Source organism: Podarcis vaucheri, assembly GCF_965113315.1.
Source record: "Podarcis vaucheri genome assembly, chromosome: 9".
NCBI lineage: Eukaryota > Metazoa > Chordata > Lepidosauria > Squamata > Lacertidae > Podarcis > Podarcis vaucheri.
Genome location: NC_138767.1, coordinates 14,048,356 through 14,068,049, shown reverse-complemented (window position 1 = coordinate 14,068,049; position 19,694 = coordinate 14,048,356). Strand labels below are relative to the sequence as shown.

The window sequence follows — 19,694 nt, the reverse complement described above, 5'->3', positions numbered from 1 at the left end:
GTTCTGGGTGGTTTGGCTATGTGCTGTCTTGATTTCTATGATATTATTCACTTGTGTGGAGGATCGAGTGGATAAATGCCCAAGGAAAAAAGGGGAAATATCCAGAGATGGAAAGGTCACAATTCTGACTAAGGAAGAGTGGCAGATAAAATTGATGAATTCTGCTGAAATGGCAAAACTTGCAGGAAGAATTAGAAACCAGGAAGAGGCTGGTTTTAATAAATAATGGGGAAAGTTTGTAACTTACTTGAAAAATTATTGTAAACAATTACATTCATTGGTAGGTTTGACAGAAAACCTGTAGTAAAAAATTGAACTATGGATTGGCAAAGGATTTATAATAATAGAGTTACAGAAGAGATGCAGAGGGAAAATCATTAGATGAGGATCCACAAAGAGGGGTGGGGAGGGAACTCAAAGGGGATTTTATTTTTTTATTGTGTTTATTTTTCTTTTGCTTGTTGTATGTAAAATTGAAAATGCAAAAATAACTTATAAAAATAAAAGAAGAGCCTCTCAGGCCCATGTCTAGAAAGCATGGGATGAACAGAATAAAATCTGGACCAAATGGAAAAGGGGAAATCATTATAAAAGTATAACTTTTGACCAATCTCTGTAAGACACATTTTGTATACTGATTTTCCTTTTGTATTGATATAAATAAATAATTTGACCTTCAATGAAGTCTTGTGGATTCATTTCTAGTTTGTGCCTAGGAAGCAGAACTAGCATTCTAAACTTTATTAAATAAATTTTACTAATATCCCAGCTGTGGAACTGGCAAATAGGTTAGATCATATATTCAAAGTACTTGCAAGAATCTGAAATATGTATGGTTGGGTGGTATCAAACAAAATGTCATTAAAGTGTGGTATGATTGTACACAAGGACATGGGGAACGGAAAAACAAGTACAGAATTTGTCAGAATGCAATGCTTTGCCCAGCTGTGGATTCTGGATATTTTTTGTACTTTCTATAAATGTTTATTTCTTTGTCTATTATTTAGCAGATTTAAAGGCGGCCTGTTCAGAGAGCTTTCCACATGATACACAAATAGTATTGTAGATAAAAGGTAGCTAAAATCCACAATGTATATTGAAAAACAAATATACATAAAACCATAATCAGAGTTAGAATCATACAAATATTTGTATCACTAAATTATAGGACTGAGTAGGCTTGTTGAAACAATGTTTCAGCAGGGAACTGAATCTTTGTAATTCAAGGTATTTGAAACACATCTGTGTAAGTAAAGAAATGACTGCTTATCTACTGAAAATGGATTCTGAGTAAATTTAGTGATTGGATAAGAGTCTCACAGATTGGTAAGCTTTGTGTCTTGTTTGTGGGGTTCCTCTTGGTTACTGTGGGAAATGGGATGCTATACTCATGATCAGGTTCAAAATTGATGCCAAAGCTCCTAGTAAATGAGAAAACCTTGTGGTGGCTTTTATATGAATCCTGGAGTAGCTATTTCAGAAGTCTAGCATGGGATCCTCTGAACTACCAACATTTCATGTAAATGGAAAAATGCAAGTGTCACATGTCTGTTCCTGCTAAAGATTATATATGCAGCCTTGGGAAAAGGGTAAGAGTGAGACTCCTGCGCTAGTCATGTTTTAACAGAAGTTCAGTGCAACTTAAGTTTACATTCATGGGATTTCAGCCACAAGTGTGTCAAAATTGTATCAACAAAATAAAATTCCTTCCAGTAGCACCTTAGAGACCAACTAAGTTTGTTATTGGTATGAGCTTTCGTGTGCATTTGTTTTGTTTTGACTACAGCAAACCAACACGGCTACCTACCTATATCTGGAAGTGTATCAGTGGCAAACTACTTAAAACAAAAAACAACACTAGTCTGCTGTTAATTTGACCTGCACACCTGAACACAAACTTTATATATCTGTCAGAAGAGCAGTGTCTCCTCCCCTCCAACCCCACATAAAATGCTGCCTCCTGAAAGATAACTTAAATGTGCAAATTGTGTGCACTGAGTTCAGACTCCATTGCACACCCTCTGCAGTGTTGGACTGAAGTTCAAACTCCTGGCCAAACCTGTCAGCCTAGTATATCAGATACTGTGATTCTAAATAAACATTAAAGTCCAGGGTCTTTAGCTGTGCCTGGCTGCCTTAACGGTCTGCTTATGCAGTTCCCTGAGGCACAGACATTCGAAAGCAGTGTTGGGCTAGGCATTTGCCCCATTCAGCAGCGCTCTTCTAAACTAGCTGCAGTGGGGAAGTAAATGCACTATGTGGTACCTCGGGTTACAAAAGCTTCAGGTTACAGACTCCGCTAACCCAGAAATGGTACCTCGGGTTAAGAACTTTGCTTCAGGATGAGAACAGAAATCATGCTCCAGCAGGGCGGCGGCAGCGGGAGGCCCCATTAGCTAAAGTGCTTCAGGTTAAGAACAGTTTCAGGTTAAGAACGGACCTCCGGAACGTATTAAGTACGTAACCAGAGGTACCACTGTACAGTACATCTATATAAAACGCCATGAACACTCCCCATCACCTAGAGCAAAGGGTGTGGGATGAGAGGATGGCAACTGTATAGTTTAGCATAGTATAATATAATATACTGTATAGTGTAATATCAAAATAATATTTTTGGATGTAAAACCAGGAACAGTATCCACACCTCTCAAGAGCATTGGCTATTCTAGAGTTCTCCATGACATAGGGTTGTGAGCAGGGATCTCAACTCAGAAACATAAGATAAGAAACATTGTGATAAGAGGCTTGTTTATATTTCGAGAATGATTCTTGTTCTTTATTTTGCTGCATCGCAGATCCTCCAAGTTCCCCGTTTCCCAGGGACAGTCCCGGATTTACAGAAGCTGTCACGGTTTCTGATTCTGATCCCAGAATACAGATTGTGTATGCCATCAAATGCCAACAGTGTCCTTCAGCTCTCTATACTGGACAAACAGGCCAAACTTTATGCCAAAGAATAAACGGACATAAATCTGACATCAAGAATCACAAAACAGAGAAACCAGTAGGAGAACACTTCAATCTCCCAGGACATTCTATACAAGATCTCAAAGTAGCTGTTTTACTACAAAGGAATTTCAGAAACAGACTGGAAAGAGAAGCTGCTGAATTGCAACTCATTACCAAACTTAAAACCATGGAGAGACCTGGTCTGAACAAAGACATTGGATTCTTATCTCATTATACATGACTAAGCCATTTCTCACCTTCTCACCCCTTGCCTTTTCCTGTAAGACCTATTACAGTCATTAAGAGTCGTCAACAGGCTCATCTCAGCTATCTCCCAATCTCCCATTCCCACCACCCTTCTGAGTAATACCCCTCCCCACCTTCTCACTATATAGAAGGGTCTGGCAACTTCTGTTTCAGTGTATCTGAAGAAGTGTGCATGCACACGAAAGCTCATACCAAGAACTAACTTAGTTGGTCTTTAAGGTGCTACTGGAAGGAATTTTTTTATTTTGATCCCAGAATGTCCTGATTTCTTTTAGGGTGTCCCTAATTTTCACAGGAAAAATGCTGGAAGGTATGGAGTTATGCAACCCCCGAGCTATCTGAAGGCAGCTCTGTAGAAGGAAGTATTTTAAGGTTTTGTGTTTTATTATATTTTTTATAGCTGCTGGAAAGCTGCCCAGTGTGGCTGGGGCAACCCAGTCAGATGCGTGGGGTATAAATATGATGGTGACAGTCTATGGCTCTTGAGCCATTGCCATGATGATAGAATAGAATAGTCCTATTTTCAAAGAAGAAATGTTGGAGGCTTTGCCCCCCAGGGTCAATATTACAAAGCAGTTTTGTTCTGTGCTATAAATTGAGCACTGCTAGGAGTGGCTTCTATCAGAGTATATCAGGGTGGATAAAAATCAATGATTATTATTATTATTTGTTTAAATTGGATTTTTTAAAAATAAAATGCTTTTGGAGGAAAAATCTTTCTAAAGATAGTTTTCTATTTAAGTTACATTATAGTCCAAAGGCTATTCATCAGGAAATAAGGATTTGTTTTACGTTTTTCATGTGTGCTAAAACTCAGCCTACAAGTGTTGTTTTTTTAAAATCATTTAACCACATCAGTTAGCAACAACAGTTAACAACCATGGCTACATATGCTATAATGTTATTATTTTAGTTACATCTAAAATCCTTTAAATTGTTATTAAGGAAATGATATATTTTCTCCTTCCAATAAAGTACAGCGGGAAAGTTACCCAAATATAAACAGTTAACTCATTAAACCTCACAATAATTTCATAATTATCTGTCCATGTATTTCTAATAGTATAACCAAATCAGTAATTTTTGATAGAACTGTAAAAACTACTCTGAAAATTTATTATTCCAAAAATGAAACCTTCCTCTGGTTGTAAATATTATGATACCAGCAAGAATGAGTCTTTCTGTAAAAAAGAGAGAGATTTGAATCAAGTCTTACTGACTAGTGATTTAAATCGATTGGGTTTAAATAAAATCCACCCTATATATAAAAGTATGTAATATATACTTTAATATAGAAGATTTGCTTGCAGCGAGCCGAGAGTGTTTTTTATATATATACTCTGAGGGTGTTTATCTCTCTCTCTCTCTCTCTCTCTCTCTCTGTGTGTGTGTGTGTGTGTATATATATATATGTGTGTGTGTGTGTGTGTGTACTGTGTGTGTGTGTGTGTGTATATATATATATATATATGTGTGTGTGTGTGTGTGTGTGTATATATATATATGCACACACACACACACATCTATATATACTGTGTATAACACACACACACACACACACCCTCAGAGTGTGTGTATATATATTTATATATATAAACCCTCGGCTTGCCGCAAGCAAATCTTTATTCCGAAAGCCAGTGCAGGAACGTGGAGCCCCTCCGGCCTAGCCGACCCCCGGCGCGCGTCCACCGTGGCGGCTTCTCCCCTCAGAGGCGGCGGCGTGGCGAGCGGCCCTTTGCCGGCTTCCTCCTCCTCTTCCTCCCTCCCCCAAGCAGGCCCAGCCCCCGCGGCGGGCGGGTGCCACTTCGTCCCGGAAGCCGGCGGCATGGAGGCGGCGCTCCGGCTGCCACGTTGAAGCCCGAGCGGGTTGGAGCCTGGGGCCCTGCGGGCGGAGGAGGAGGAGGCCGCAGCCCAGCCTTGACTTGACTTTCCTGGCCGAGGGAGACCGGCGAGCAGGTGAGAGGAGCTCGGGAGGCCGAAGGGCGGGCGGCGGCGGGTTGGGGGTCCCAGCCGGCCTTCCCTTTAAACTCGGCCAGCTTTCGTTTTGCGCCGCATCCTGGCGACTCGTCTTTCCTAGGATTGCAGCCATTAACTTGGCGTTGCGAGGCGGCGGCCGAGAAAGGGGGCGAGGGATCCACTTCGCCCACCCTCCTCGTTTATTTTTTTGCAAAAAGCGGGGGCTCCCGGTCTAGGCGTGGTGCTTTTAAACAAGAGATGCAAATGCATAATGGGGTTTCGTCCTGCCTGCATTTTTAGCACTGCGGCCCTTTTGTTGCATCGGCTTGGGGGGCGTCTGGCTGAGCACCTTCGCTCCCCCTTCAAGGGAGCAGCGGGTTTTCCAAACCCCTCGGGGATCGACCCGAGTTTAGCCTTTCCAGGCCTTTCCCCTTTCTTGTTTCTAGGCATGCACAAGTTTTGGGTTGGAGAAATCGCATATCAGCAAAAGCATACTGTTGCATCAATATTTTTTTGCATTCATACACCTGAAGGAGCTGCTGCTCCCTTCCCTAGTTCCATACTTGAAAATTAGGATCCTGGCTTCAACAGCTAAGCACGCATTGAAATGTTGCAGGCTTTTGCAACTTTCAAGAGACTTCGATCTACTTCCACTATAAAAAAACTGGCGGTGATCAACCCACTGCCTTGACCAAAGTCGTTGAGCTTATTTTGGGAAGTCAAAGATTTTTGAGCTTTTAGGGGAAATCTAAGTTAGGGAAATCAAAAGGGGTGAAGTGGGAGTTGACCACCCCTGAAATACTGCATAAAGTGCCGCCTTCTACAGCTAAGTGTACCATGACAAAGACCTTCAGATTTAAGTTTTAGGCTATTCTCCGATTGTCTTGAAATACATACTGGAAGCTGTAGAGTCAGTTGATTATTGTGTTTAAAATCTCTCAGCGATCTTGAGCGTGTCACTGATATTTTCTACCCAGAAGAGTTTTCCTACTGTTTGTACACAAAGTGGCACTTTTATTTCGGACCACTTAATGTAGAATATCTACCACCCTTGGAGGGCACACCAAAGATAAGGCTAGTGATCAAATGGCAAAATGTTAATTGCTACCTGCAGTGAATTTTGGAAAGTTGTTTTTCTGTATGAGTTTGGACATCTTTTATGATACAGTATTGTAATCAAATTTTGCACAGTGGCTCCTGCGTCAAGCAGCATGTTCTCATCTATGTTTGGATACAGTAGGATACCATTTTGAATCAAGCTGCAGTTTTTTGGATATGAGGCTGCTAGTAATATCACAGATATACACACACATTTCAGTGTTAAGTTGTTGAATGGCAGACCGTAATGTATGTTAATACAAAAATTAGGAGTCTTGTTAGTTTTGGATTAATTACCATGGAACAACAAGAGTGTAATCTTGCGTATGTGCCATTGATTTTGTATTTGCAGTTGGTAGCAAGAGGGTTTGCATGCAGACTTGTATATTCTTAGGAAACATCTGCTTCTTAACCATGGTGGCTTATCAGTGATCTTCAACTGGTAAATTGGGATCCAGTACTGAGTTGCAAGCCTGAGCTAGGTTGGGTCACAACAGCAGTGTTACTGCCATACAAATAGATGATTAAAAATTAACAAATGGGTTCCCAAATGCATGTTTGGATTAAAGGCAGGTTCCAAGTCTGCAAAGTTTGAAGACTACAGATTTCAAGAGATACCAGTAACCTTGGGTCCCTTTTTCCTATTAATCTCTCTTAATGAGAGGCAGCACTTCCTTTGGTGCTGTGTTAGTATCAAAGGTTACAGTGCCAAGCAATAGCTTTCTTTGTAGCTGGACACCGTGGAAGGTTGTAAACTCCTTTGTATCTCTAGGACTAGCAGGAGACAAGGCTGCAGTGATACTTTGAAAGTTCAGTAATGGAAATATCTCTCCAGTACTGTATTATTTTTCTGAATTCTTTGGAGGACTTGCAATTTGTCCAGCACTAAGCGGACAAAAGTAATATTTTATTTATTTATTGTTTTTATACACAATCCTTCCTCCAAGAAGCTCAAGGTAGTGGGCATGGTTCTTGACTTCCCCACTGTATTTTAACAACAAGCCTGTGCGGTAGTTTAGGCTGCTCACCCAGTGAGCTTCATGACTGAATGGAGATTTGAACCCTGGCCTGTCATAATCTAACACCCAAATAAAGGCAGCATACTGGCTGTCCATGCACAAGTTGAAGAAGAAGCGGGCATGTGCAGAATTAGGAACAGTCACTATTAAAGAAAAGTGAATATTTAAGATGCTTCAAAAGGATATTTCTTTATTGGCTCCAGGTCAACTTCCATTTTCACTGTATAGACTAGTGCTGCAACTCACGCCTAGATTCCTGTTGCATGATTTGTTGAAAATTCTTCGTTTCAGGAAGTGTGACTTTAAAAGCTGTACGGTACTTAAAATGAAGAAGCGGTGTGGTTAGCTGTTGCAGGATTGGTACCAGAGAACACATAACATATTGTATTGCCTCAACTTTCTTAGCATAAGAGCACACAGGATTTTGATAGATTACGCACAACATGTACGATGTTTAAACCAGCAGAAGCTGGACAAATGAGCTAGAGCAATGTCAGAAACACAGATATATAAGACAGTGCTACAATTCCATGATCTCAACTACATTGCTTGACTTTTAGCTTGCTCTTACAACAGTTCACTTGTCCCTTTGTGCAAGAAGGAGAAATTCATACAATGGAAATGGAATTAACAATGGACTGAGAGGTTTTTAAACTGGCTCGATGGAGATGTCAGTTGCCAACTTTGTACCCAGGGAATATCTAACACTGAGCGAGAGATTAGCCTGTGTTGTTTTTTAAAAAAGAATCACAGAGAACAGCGTTGGTACACAGTAGTGAAAAGCAAGGGAAAATCAAAAGTTTGTTCACCAGGTACCAAGAAGACCACAACATGGGCACTAGATGAGCTTCTGTGGTTAGAGCATTCCACAGTTGGGGTACAGTCACTTCAGTTTCCTTGCTATGGAAAAAGGCTGTTGCTGAGACTACATTCACACAAGACGTAGTTTTTAAAATATTAATCCTTCCATGCTGTGCTCCTATAAGAATTATAGGGTTTCTGGTTAGGAGACAGCAAAAAGGAGTAGGGAGACTCAACATTGATGATATCAGTTTGAGCAGTTGGCAAATAATCCTCGAAAGTATTTCCTTGAGAGATGCTTATCTGAAAGTTTTGCGGTACTTTCTGCTTTACACTTTCTTCTTTTAGCTTGTTTCTAGTTCTAATTAAAGCTTTTGTGGCATGATCACACAGTTCCAGTTTAAGGTTTTAGCTAAAGCGTTTTAAGAGGAAGCTGTGGTTGGAACAAAATTCTAGGCAGTTGGCCATCGGAGTGAGGGCCACGTTGTCCTTTTCGCTGGCACTTAGGTTGAGGTCTGGAGGTGGAATTTTGGATAACGGTATTCCAGAACTTGATTGCAGTTTCTTCTTATAAATGAGTGCATGCCAGCATTCTATAGAATCATAGCGTTGAAAGGGACCATGAGGGTCATCTTAATCCAACCCACTTCAGTGCAGAAATCTCAACAAAAGCATCCATCTCTGGTGGTCACCCAACCTCTGTTTAAAAACCTCCAGCTAAGGGAGTCTACAACCTCCCAAACGAGTCCGTTCCACTATCAAACAGCTCTTAACTCTCAGAAAGTTCTTCCTGAAGTTTAAGTCAAAATCCCCTTTCTCATAAAGGTGTCTCCCCACTTATGCAGGGGTTACGTTCACAGAACAGGTTACATTAACAAAAACCTTTATTTACAGTGTTTTAATGCTCATTTGATGTTGTGTCACCTGGCACAGCCACTAGAAGGAATCTGCAAGCTCTTGCTTCTGCCTTTGCTTAACCACAGTTTAGCATTCTATCTGAACCTTAAACTGTGGTTAATGTTAACTATGGTTTGTTAAAACAAGCTCACTTCGTAAACCATGGTTTCTACTCAACTTTTTTCTAAGAAACCATAACCAACCACAATTTGTTTGGCAGCTTGCTGCTAATCAAAAACGAACAGGAAAACGTCACTGTCAGTTTCATATATAGAGCTTCAGAGCCACATGCCCTGTTGGTATTGAGCCATGCAAGAATTTCTGGTTTTGAATGAAGCTGTTTGTGAGGAGGACAGCGAAGAAATATTATTCATACCAGAGTGCCATGTGAGGATTAGGTGTGTTTATTTATTTGTTTATGAGCTTCATTATAGCCTTCAGCTTAGACAGTTTGCTTACTCCAGACCCAACCTGACTTCGGGCCAGAGCAGTTGGAACAGAATATGAACTCCCTAAGAAGAGCATTCCACAAGCGAGAAGCCACCACTGGGATTAAAACTTGTCTAGGATTTTATTTTCTTAATATATTCATACCTCGTGTTACGTTTGCTTCACATTGCGGCTTTTCAGGTTACGAACATGGCAAACCCAGAAGTGTTTGCTTTTGGGTCTCTGCACGCGCAGAAGTGATCTGCATGCTTTGCGCATGCGCAGAAACAATCTATTGCATACACGCAGTAGCGCGCTCTACTTACGGACTTTTTGGGGTGCGAACGGCACCCCAAAATGGATCACATTTGCAAGTAGAGGTACCACTGTATTGGAGGATATTCTGAAGACTACTTTGACGCAAACATGGACTTTATTTTTTATTCTTCCAATCAGAAGGATTTAAATATTGCCTCCTCCGAACAGTTTTGGGTTAAGAGCAGAGTGTGTGAAGTCTTCATTTTTGTCCAGTTTCTCACCTTCTCCTGTAGTGATGCTGTCTGTGTATTGTACTCTCTCAGCAGGATGAAGCTAAAAGAGATAGACCGTACTGCCATGCAGGCATGGAGTCCATCTCACCATCACCCCATCTACTTGGCTACTGGTGAGTTATTATTTCATTGCAATGTGAAAATATCATGTGTTGGATCCAGAGGTCCCATGAGCAGAATTCTCCTCTGCAAGTGGTAGGACTCCTGCCCTTTATGGATAGGGGCACTCTAGAGCAAGCCTTTCGGCTTCAGTTGAAACTCCCAGCTGAGGAAAATCTCAGTCACCTGGTCATTTAGAAATCTGATACTAGCATGCTTACATTTGAAATATTAATTCAGATGTCTGCAGACATGGCACTTTAGTTCTGATGCCAGCCACTTAGGGATTTTGAGTGCTTTTTGAGCCCTCATTAAAATATTGCCCTTCTGAATGCTGAAAGGTGGTGAGAATAGCATGTAGAAAAAAAAATAAAAATTACAGGCCAAAAAAGAAAAAGTTTACCAGTAAATCAAAGCCCTTGCCTGTATTTGTTTGGGGCTTTTGTTCTGGCTTTTTCAAGTTGTTGTAGTTGTTACTTATTAGGTAAAGGTAAAGGTACCCCTGCCCGTACGGGCCAGTCGTGTCCGACTCTAGGGTTGCATGCTCATCTCGCTCTAGAGGCCGTGAGCCGGCGCCGTCCGAAGACACTTCCGGGTCACGTGGCCAGCGTGACGAAGCTGCAGCTGGCGAGCCAGCACCAGCGCAGCGCACGGAAACGCCGTTTACCTTCCCGCTATAAAGCGGTACCTATTTATCTACTTGCACTTAAGAGTGCTTTCGAACTGCTAGATGGGCAGAAGCTGGGACCGAACGACGGGAGCTCATTCCGCCGCGGGGATTCGAACCGCCGACCATACGATCGGCAAGTCCTAGGCACTGAGGTTTTACCCACAGCGCCACCCGCGTCCCGCTGTTACTTATTAGACTTGTTAATTGGAGACCAAAGGTCTCCAAATAACTTACAACACTTAACTTGAACTTGTGCTAAATGTGAATTTGAGATTTGCTTTGCTGGACGAGACCAGCATCCATCTGTGTTCATCTTCTCAACAGCAGCTGGTATCTCTTTGTATTCATAAGCTCGTCATGAAGGCACCAGCCTTAGTCTCTAGTTTAGCCCTAGCAGCTGGTATTTAGAGGTACATTGCCTCTGTACATTTCAAATCCACTTATCTTTCATAGCTATTGAATCAGACTCCTAGGTATGTCAACCTGTTTAGTTCGTTGAACTGTGCTCTATGTGGCTCAAACCCAGTTAAGTGTGCACAGGATTGCAGACTTAATAGAGTCAGTGGGCTTGTGCAGGACTTCAGCACCACACTACACAGTGGTGCACTAAAATCCTTTCTTTTCCTTGGCAATTCCCAACGTTATTAAGGGCAAGAGAAATTCCACAACTGGTATATAAAAAGGGAGGTTTTGTAATGTCATAAGCAGCAAAAAGATTCAGAATCTGATGAGGATGTGTTTGCGTGTTTTAAAAATAGGTTTTTAAAAACAGTGTTCGGTTTTATCTCTTCCCTTAAGTGTGTGAGGTTGTTTTGGGCTTCCCAAGTGTTATGTTTACAGTACATTAGTAGTAAGGCGTTTCACATGTCTCTGCAGGTACATCCGCTCAGCAGTTAGATGCAAGCTTCAGTACCAGTGCTTCCCTGGAAATATTTGAACTTGACCTGACTGACCCGTCGCTGGATATGAAGTCCTGTGCTACTTTCTCATCCACTCATAGGTATGTGCAGACTTTAAAAACTGTCTGTCTGCTAATGTAAATGAAAAGCTCAGGATGTAAGTATTAGCAGTCAAAGAGGCACAGCTTTCAAGATCTGGAGGTTTTTTATCCTGATAGTTTATGCCATGATAAACCAGCTCTCGTTAACCTGGTGCCCTCTAAATGTTTTGGACTGCAGTTCCCATCAATCTCGCCTGTCCAAGTTTGTTAGTGGCTTACATCCAGCCTCAAGGTCCTTTGCCCACAAGAAAGCACACAGCTTCATTGTCATGCCACTGTGCATTTGGGCATAACTCAGCAATGTCTGACTCTCCATACTGCTGCAGCAGAGAGAGAAAGCCCTACACAGAGCTGGGCCTTACTGTCCTTGCTGTGTCTCCTGTACTTGCTGGTCCCTGGAGGTGAGAGGGAGAAAGAAGATGTTGGCAAAAGCAACATGCTTAGGAACAGAACAGTTGCATCAGGGGTAGGTAGACTGTACTGCTCTGGCTGGCTCCCTGGCCTCCTAAGCACAGAGGTCACAATAGGGATCATATCAATATCTGGATTCAAACCCCCTTTGGCTGTAGTCCTGCAAGACCTGGAGGGCCAATTTCCTTATCCCTGGGCTGTAGATCCTATGATGTGCCAAGGCTCCTGGCCCTGCAGAAAAGCCCTGAATGGTGGCCTTTATTTGTAAAGGTGGCCCTGTATCCCTTCCTTGCTGCTATTGGCATTTCCTTCACATAGAACTACAATTGTCCTGAGTGTACATTCAGCTAATGGGAATAATTCTACCTGTTTACTGCTTGAGCAGCACTTGTGCTGAGCTAAGAATGGCTGCTTCTCAGGACAAAGTGGCTTGGGTGGTGTCCATAGATGCAAAAGACTATGCTCCTCCTCCTGTCGATTTTGAACAGACTCCATGAATCTTTCATGGGCGATTTAATGTCAAACAGCAAAAACACTGTGCTTCTCCCGGCTGCTTGCATTGTCGTTGGAGGTGTCTGGCTTGGTTACTTAAGACTGTTGTATTGAATTACTTTGCACTGAATACAAAGTCCTGGGCTAGAGGGGTCTTTGCCCTGATCCAGCAGACCTCTTCTTACGTTCTTTCATCTTTTTGCAGGTATCACAAACTGATATGGGGTCCTCACAGAATGGCATCTGATGGGGATCTTTCGGGGGTACTTATTGCCGGCGGTGAAAACGGAAACATCATTTTGTATGACCCAGCTAAAATATTGGCAGGTGAAGAGGAAGTTGTGATTGCGCAGAAAGACAAGCACACGGGGCCTGTTAGAGCTCTGGATGTCAACCTCTTCCAGGTTAGATCTTTCTTTCTGCACGTTAATCATGGTGCCTAAAATAGCAGCACTTGAGATGATATTCAGTCCTTATTGCATGGGCCTGATTGTGTGTTCTCTGTTTTATAGACAAACCTAGTTGCCTCCGGTGCAAATGAGTCTGAGATCTACATATGGGACTTGAACAATTTTGCAACGCCTATGACTCCAGGAGCCAAGACTCAGGTACAAGACACATACTGTATTTTGCCCAGGTCTTAAATCCATTTGATTGGCTGGTGAGAGAATGAGGCAATTGTCATCTTACAGTCCGTTTATGATTGGGGATGGGGAGTCTGTGGTCCCCCAGGCATCCTCAAACTCAAACTCCCATCAGCCCCTGCTAGTGGGGCAAATGATCAGGTGATGGAGGTTGGGTGTCCAGTTACATTTGGAGATTTACAGGTTCTCCTCCCCTACTTAAGATACTTTTGGTGGAAGGGAACATCTTAGAATCCTGTAAAGCTTTTTGAGAAACCTGTAATTGTGTGATGATACATCCTTCTGAAAAGTGCTTGGAGATTGTAGAGATGAACGGATTAACCATGAAACTTAGGGTAGCTGACTGCTTTATTGAGTAAATGACAGGCTAAAATTATTACTGATTGATGTGTGTGTAAACTTGAGTTGAGCCTCAGGTACAACTCATTTAAAGTGAGAACTAAGGATAATAGGTTAAACTAGTGTTTCCCAGCCTTGGGTCTCCAGGTGTTTTTGGGTCTACAACTACCACCATCCCTGACCACTGGTCTTGCTAGCTAGGGATGATGGGAGTTGTAGTCCAAAAACACCTGGAGACCCAAGGTTGGGAAACAGTTTTTATTGTCATTTTCAATGGAGGTCTGCCAAGTTTTTGAAGAGCTTAATAATAAGAAAGGTCTGCCAGACGTTGCATATTTTAGTGACGTAGAATGAGAAACTGATGATGGGTTTTGTTTCCAACAGCCTCCTGAAGACATAAGCTGCATTGCTTGGAACAGGCAAGTCCAGCATATCTTGGCTTCTGCAAGCCCTAGTGGCCGTGCTACAGTGTGGGATCTCAGGAAGAATGAACCTATCATCAAAGTCAGCGACCACAGTAACCGGGTAACCATTCAGCCAGTTTGTTGTAGGCACTCATGCTAGTCGAGTATTTTTTAAGGCTGGTTGAAAATTTCCTTCTGAGGTGTGGACATCTGTCTTCCTCCCCAAGTTCGTAGAGGAAGTGTAGGGAGCCTTGGGCCCAGAGGCTACATGTGGCCCCCAAGCCTCTCTACCTGGCCTTTGGGGGTTTCTCCAGGCCACAGCTGCTGCCCTGCCCCAGGCTCTGCTTCTTCTGAGTGTTTCTGCCTTGATTAAATTTGTCCTGGAACTCCTACAGTGCCTCTTGCTTGTCTGAATGGAGGATAGAGTGTATCAAAACTAGCTTAAGGTAAAGACAAAGGGACCCCTGACCATTAGGTCCAGTCGTGACTGACTCTGGGGTTGCGACGCTCATCTCGCTTTATTGGCCAAGGGAGCCGGCGTACAGCTTCCAGGTCATGTGGCCAGCATGTCTAAGCTGCTTCTGGCAAACCAGAGCAGCGCACGGAAACGCTGTTTACCTTCCCGCTGGAGTGGTACCTATTTATCTACTTGCACTTCGATGTGCTTTCGAACTGCTAGGCTGGCAGGAGCAGGGACTGAGAAACGGGAGCTCACCCCGTTGCGGGGATTCAAACCGCTGACCTTCTGATCGGCAAGTCCTAGGCTCTGTGGTTTAACTCACAGCGCCACCCGCGTCCCTGAGTATATCAAAACTAGCTTAGTGCCCTGTTAAATTTCAGATTCCTTGCCCCCACCCACTTCTGCCTCTGGAACCTCCCACCACTGGCATGTCCTTCCCCCTTCCCAGGTTGCTCAGAAAATAATGAGCTGCAAAAAAGATTCCTCTCACCTGACATAGAGTAACAACATGGAAATGGTTTTATCGTTGTATTTTCCCCTTGGGAGGAGTAACCCTGAAGGTCAGCCCAAAAAGACTGAAAATGATAAAAGTTAATGAAGCGCTCTACTTGTTGTGAGCATTGCACAATCTTTCTGCTCCCTCACCTCTTGTACAGGGAAAAAACCTGTAAATTGGGCCTATACACATGTGGCAGGGAGTGTGAATTATCTGTGTTTTGTTACATGCGTGGAGAGGGGGTGGGTGCATGCCTGTTCTCTCCATCTTTGGCCTGTTCAGGTTGAGAGCTGGCCCATTCATAAATACAGTATGGATGAGTCGCAGGCCCTGCTTGCAGGTCTCTCAAAGGGATCTGATAGACCCCAGTGACAACAGGATGCTGGATTAGATGGGCTATTGGCTGTACTTGCAAAATTAGGGTAAAGGGAAGTGGGACCCACTGCAAAATGTTGCAATGCATCCTGTGCTAATACAGGGACATGAGCGTGCTTGTATGATATATCTGCATCTGTTTTGGGAGCGACCAACCACATGGGCAAAAGCTTTTACATGTGCCCAGCCCAGTGCAGAGGCAGAGGTAAGCAGCACTGGCAGAGAGCTGTGCAAAGGAGGTCTTGGATAGAAGGCAGCGGTCTGGTTTCTTTTAAGCCTGCTTGATCTTGCTACTGAGAGCACTGGTTGTACAATTTCAGATGCACTGCTCAGGGCTGGCCTGGCATCCTGATGTCGCTACACAAATGGTTCTGGCTTCGGAAGACGACAGGCTGCCTGTAATCCAGATGTGGGATCTCCGATTTGCATCTTCTCCGCTTCGTGTTCTAGAAAGCCATGCAAGGTACGTGCATATTTTTGGTCTCTCGCAGATCTGACTGGCTGCGTGGTTGACAGACGTTGAAAATGCTAATGACATCCTCCTTCACTGCTAGCAGCAGTTTGCTATGTGGATTTTGCTATGTCCCCACAAAAACAGACTGCTTAGCAAAAACGATTGAATACTTACGCATTGCTAAATCAACAGGGAGAGTAAGAGGAAACACCTTACAAAAAGATAATAAGGAATGGACTATCTTTAAAGAATCTCTTAAAAACTATGTGGAGAAGGTAGATCTCCTGACAGACAGTGAATAAATCTAGAAATAAAGAGAATATAATGAACTTAGCTTGGAAAATATTTGGAAGAATCGAACATCCAAAATGAAATGTGTGCAGATTAAATAAATGTAAACTAGCACGATGAGAATGGCTGGAGGTCAATTCATGGTAGGTGTGTTCATGTTGGGTATGCATATAGGTAATGTATGTTTTGTAGATATGTATGTTTTGTATTGTTTGATATATGTATTGTATTGCATGTTCATAGATTCCGATGTACAATAAATGTATTTAAATATTTTCTAAAAAAAATACTGCAGGTATTTCAGAGTTTGTTTTCAACTTTTACAAAGGCTTCATTGGTTGCAACTTCTTTCACAGGGGCATTTTGACAATAGCTTGGAGTATGGCGGATCCCGAACTGTTGCTGAGCTGTGGAAAGGATGCTAAAATTCTTTGCTCCAATCCAAACACAGGAGAGGTACTGATTGAACACTTGCTTGCAAGCTTTTGAAATGGAGAGACATTTCTTGTTTGGCTATTGCAAAAAGAGTGCGCAAACTTTGCACTCGGAGCAGCAGAACGAGGCAGGATTAGCTTTTGTCTCCAAACTAGCTTTCTGGATGTGGCTGGGTGGTCCTTCTTAAGCCGTTTAGGTCTCTGCCATTTTTATTTTAATATGTTTGGCTTTGGATACAGGTGTTGTATGAGCTTCCGACCAGCACCCAGTGGTGCTTTGACGTCCAGTGGTGTCCCAGGAACCCTGCTCTTCTCTCTGCTGCTTCTTTTGATGGGAGGATCAGCATTTACTCGATCATGGGGGGAAGCACTGACAGCCTGCGACAGAAGCAAGCAGACAAGGTATTTAAAACAAAACACTGTGTATCAAATTGACGGAAGACAGATGTTTGCAATGCATGATGAAATACCTCTTAAAAATTGCTTTGACTGTCAAAAGTTACTGTCGGAATGTCTGTACACAAGCCGTGACTGTTATCCTGAGAGGAGTCCTATTTGTAGGGTTAAAGAGAGAGAGAAAATCGTTTGGTGGTACCTTGGAGCTAACTTTTTAGAAGGTTTTTATTATAAAATGGTGGGGTGTTGTATGTTGCTATGAAGCTGTGCATCCTGCTTGCCAAAGAGAACGATCATGTTCTTTTTTGTATGGACAGATGAGATATTGACAGGAAATGTTTGCAGCTCGGATCCACCCCTTGAATATAGAAACAAATTAAACTCCAAAAAGCAAACCCAAGAATAGATAACTGGTTGGGTAAACAGGAGTGGTGATAAACAGGAGTGGTGATAATCCACCCCTTGAATATACAAACAAATTAAACTCCAAAAAGCAAACCCAAGAATTGATAACTGGTTGGGTAAACAGGAGTGGTGATAATGCGCATGAGTTTTAGACCCATCTGTCTTTCTCTTTCTCTCTCTCCTTTTCGAAAGCTCTCATCCTCCTTTGGTAATCTCGATCCATTTGGAACAGGGCAGCCACTTCCTCCATTGCAGCTCCCACAGCAGACCACTCCACAGAGCAGAATCCTGCCCTTGAAGAAGCCACCCAAGTGGATTCGCCGACCTGTCGGTGCATCTTTTTCAGTAAGTGGAATCCTAATTGCACTCTAATGGGGTGGGCTGTTTAACCCTTCTGCTGAGTTGCCTGTTCTATAAATGTGTTGTTCTGCTCCTTTGTGAAGTTTAAAATCGAGGATATGCGGTATATCACGTTCCCCTTGTGATGAAGTAATCACACAACCGGCACTCGGTATAATGTGTCTGTGGTGTTAAGCCCCGTTCAAAATACTGCCATGAAATTAGATCTTCAGCTGACAGAGCGTGATAGATTTTCTAGGGACAAACAATTATAGGTAGAGCGTCTGCTTTCATCTGTCTCTTGGTTCAGAAAAAGGTTCAGAAAAAGCTCACCACTGACGAGGTGTTGTTACTTCTTTTATTATTAGTTCTACATCTTTTACGAGAATGGGGTAAATATATTGATTAACTAAGCCCCAAAATATGTCACTTAATTCCTATACTTTCTCATGGTGGAGAGTTCGTGTGTGTGTGTGTGTTTTTAAGCTATGTACTCAAAATTGTGACATGGCTCTGCTTTCCCTCCCCTAGTTAAGAGACTAGGAGCCCCTTATAGGTGTGTGCCCTTTTTCCCATGCAAACTCTGCCCATTTCAGCAATAAATAAGGGGTGGGGAATCTTAGGTCCAGGGCCCAAATGTGACCCTCCAGGCTTCTCCGCCTGCTCCTCCAAATTCTTTCCAGGATACACCTTTCACCAATCCTGGTTTCCATCCTCCTTTTTGCCTAGCTAGAATGTGTCCTTGAATTTTGGTCATGCCTCTTGTCTGGATTGAGGACAAGGAGAGGTACATGTAGAAACCAGGTAAAACTTTACCTGTTGCTCTGCCTACGAGGACCTTCTGGAGGTTCCCTCACTGCGAGAAGCCAAGTTACAGGGAACCAGACAGAGGGCCTTCTCGGTAGTGGCACCCGCCCTGTGGAACGCCCCCCCACCAGATGTCAAAGAGAACAACAACTACCAGACTTTTAGAAGACATCTGAAGGCAGCCCTGTTTAGGGAAGCTTTTAATGTTTGATGTATTACGGTATTTTAATATTTTTTTGGAAGCCGCTCAGAGTGGCTGGGGAAGACAAGATAAATAATATATTATTATTATTACCTTTGGCTCAGTCTACCGCAGGGCATGTGGCCCCTGGATTCTTTCCCTTGAGCCAAAAGTGGCTCCCCATCCCTGGCACAGCATCTTCACAAATCTACACTGCAACGTTAGTTTGCAACTCACCCACCCCTCTCAAACTTCTGCTTTAAAGCAAACCTCAGATCTTCGGAACGTTCTTTTCTTTTGAGCGTGCATATGTGGTGTAGTGGTTAAGAGCGGTAGTCTCGTAATCTGGTGAACCGGGTTCGCGTCTCCACTCCTCCACATGCAGCTGCTGGGTGACCTTGGGCCAGTCACACTTCTTTGAAGTCTCTCAGCCCCACTCACCTCACAGAGTGTTTGTTGTCTGGGAGGAAGGGAAAGGAGATTGTTAGCCACTTTGAGACTCCTTCGGGTAGTGATAAAGCGGGATATCAAATCCAAACTCTTCTTCTTCTTCTTCTAAAACCAAGCATGGATCTTGATGGTAATGGATTTGAAACTCTTCCCTAAACCGTATCTGCGCTGCCTTTGAATTCCAGTTTGGGGGAAAGCTAGTTACCTTTGAGAACAGCAAGCCCCAACAGCACGGAGCAGAGCACCCTCAGCATCACTACCACGTCTACGTCAGCCAAGTTGTCACCGAAAAGGAATTCCTGAGCCGCTCCGATCAGCTGCAGGAGGCTGTGCAGGCAGAAGCGTTTGTCAACTATTGCCAGAAGAAAATTGATGCTGCCAAGAATGACTTTGAGAGGAACGTGTGGTCTTTCTTAAAGGTAATCTTAGATTTTGACTGTGCATTAGTAGCTCCCGGTCACCTTAAAAACCAAGGCTTTGCTTGTAATGACCACAAACTTGGATGCCTTTAAAAGAGGACTAGACATATTTGTGCACGATAAGGCTATCAGTGGCTACAAGCCAAAATGGCTTTGTT

General features: G+C 43.0%; 1 protein-coding gene and 1 long non-coding RNA gene across 15 annotated transcripts in view; one reads left to right on the top strand and one right to left on the bottom strand.

Annotated features, from left to right (window-relative positions):
* LOC309540187 overlaps positions 1–19,694 on the bottom strand; it is a 194,202-nt gene that overhangs the window by 74,045 nt on the left and 100,463 nt on the right. The gene's annotated exons all lie outside the window — the stretch shown is intronic.
* Positions 1–19,694, top strand: part of SEC31A (SEC31 homolog A, COPII coat complex component) — a 61,202-nt gene that overhangs the window by 2,421 nt on the left and 39,087 nt on the right. For 4 of the 14 annotated variants that reach the window (XM_082236306.1, XM_082236305.1, XM_082236311.1 and 1 more), the window contains exons 1-11: positions 4,967–5,175; positions 10,001–10,083; positions 11,616–11,739; positions 12,848–13,046; positions 13,155–13,250; positions 14,010–14,150; positions 15,681–15,823; positions 16,462–16,561; positions 16,780–16,941; positions 17,533–17,685; positions 19,303–19,536. In XM_082236306.1, the coding sequence (XP_082092432.1) occupies positions 10,005–10,083; positions 11,616–11,739; positions 12,848–13,046; positions 13,155–13,250; positions 14,010–14,150; positions 15,681–15,823; positions 16,462–16,561; positions 16,780–16,941; positions 17,533–17,685; positions 19,303–19,536 (1,431 nt within the window). In that variant the 5' untranslated portion in view covers positions 4,967–5,175; positions 10,001–10,004. Of the gene's footprint in view, positions 1–4,965; positions 5,176–10,000; positions 10,084–11,615; positions 11,740–12,847; positions 13,047–13,154; positions 13,251–14,009; positions 14,151–15,680; positions 15,824–16,461; positions 16,562–16,779; positions 16,942–17,532; positions 17,686–19,302; positions 19,537–19,694 lie in introns of those variants that run through there. The other 10 variants (XM_082236308.1, XM_082236304.1, XM_082236316.1 and 7 more) reach the window with 6 other exon arrangements.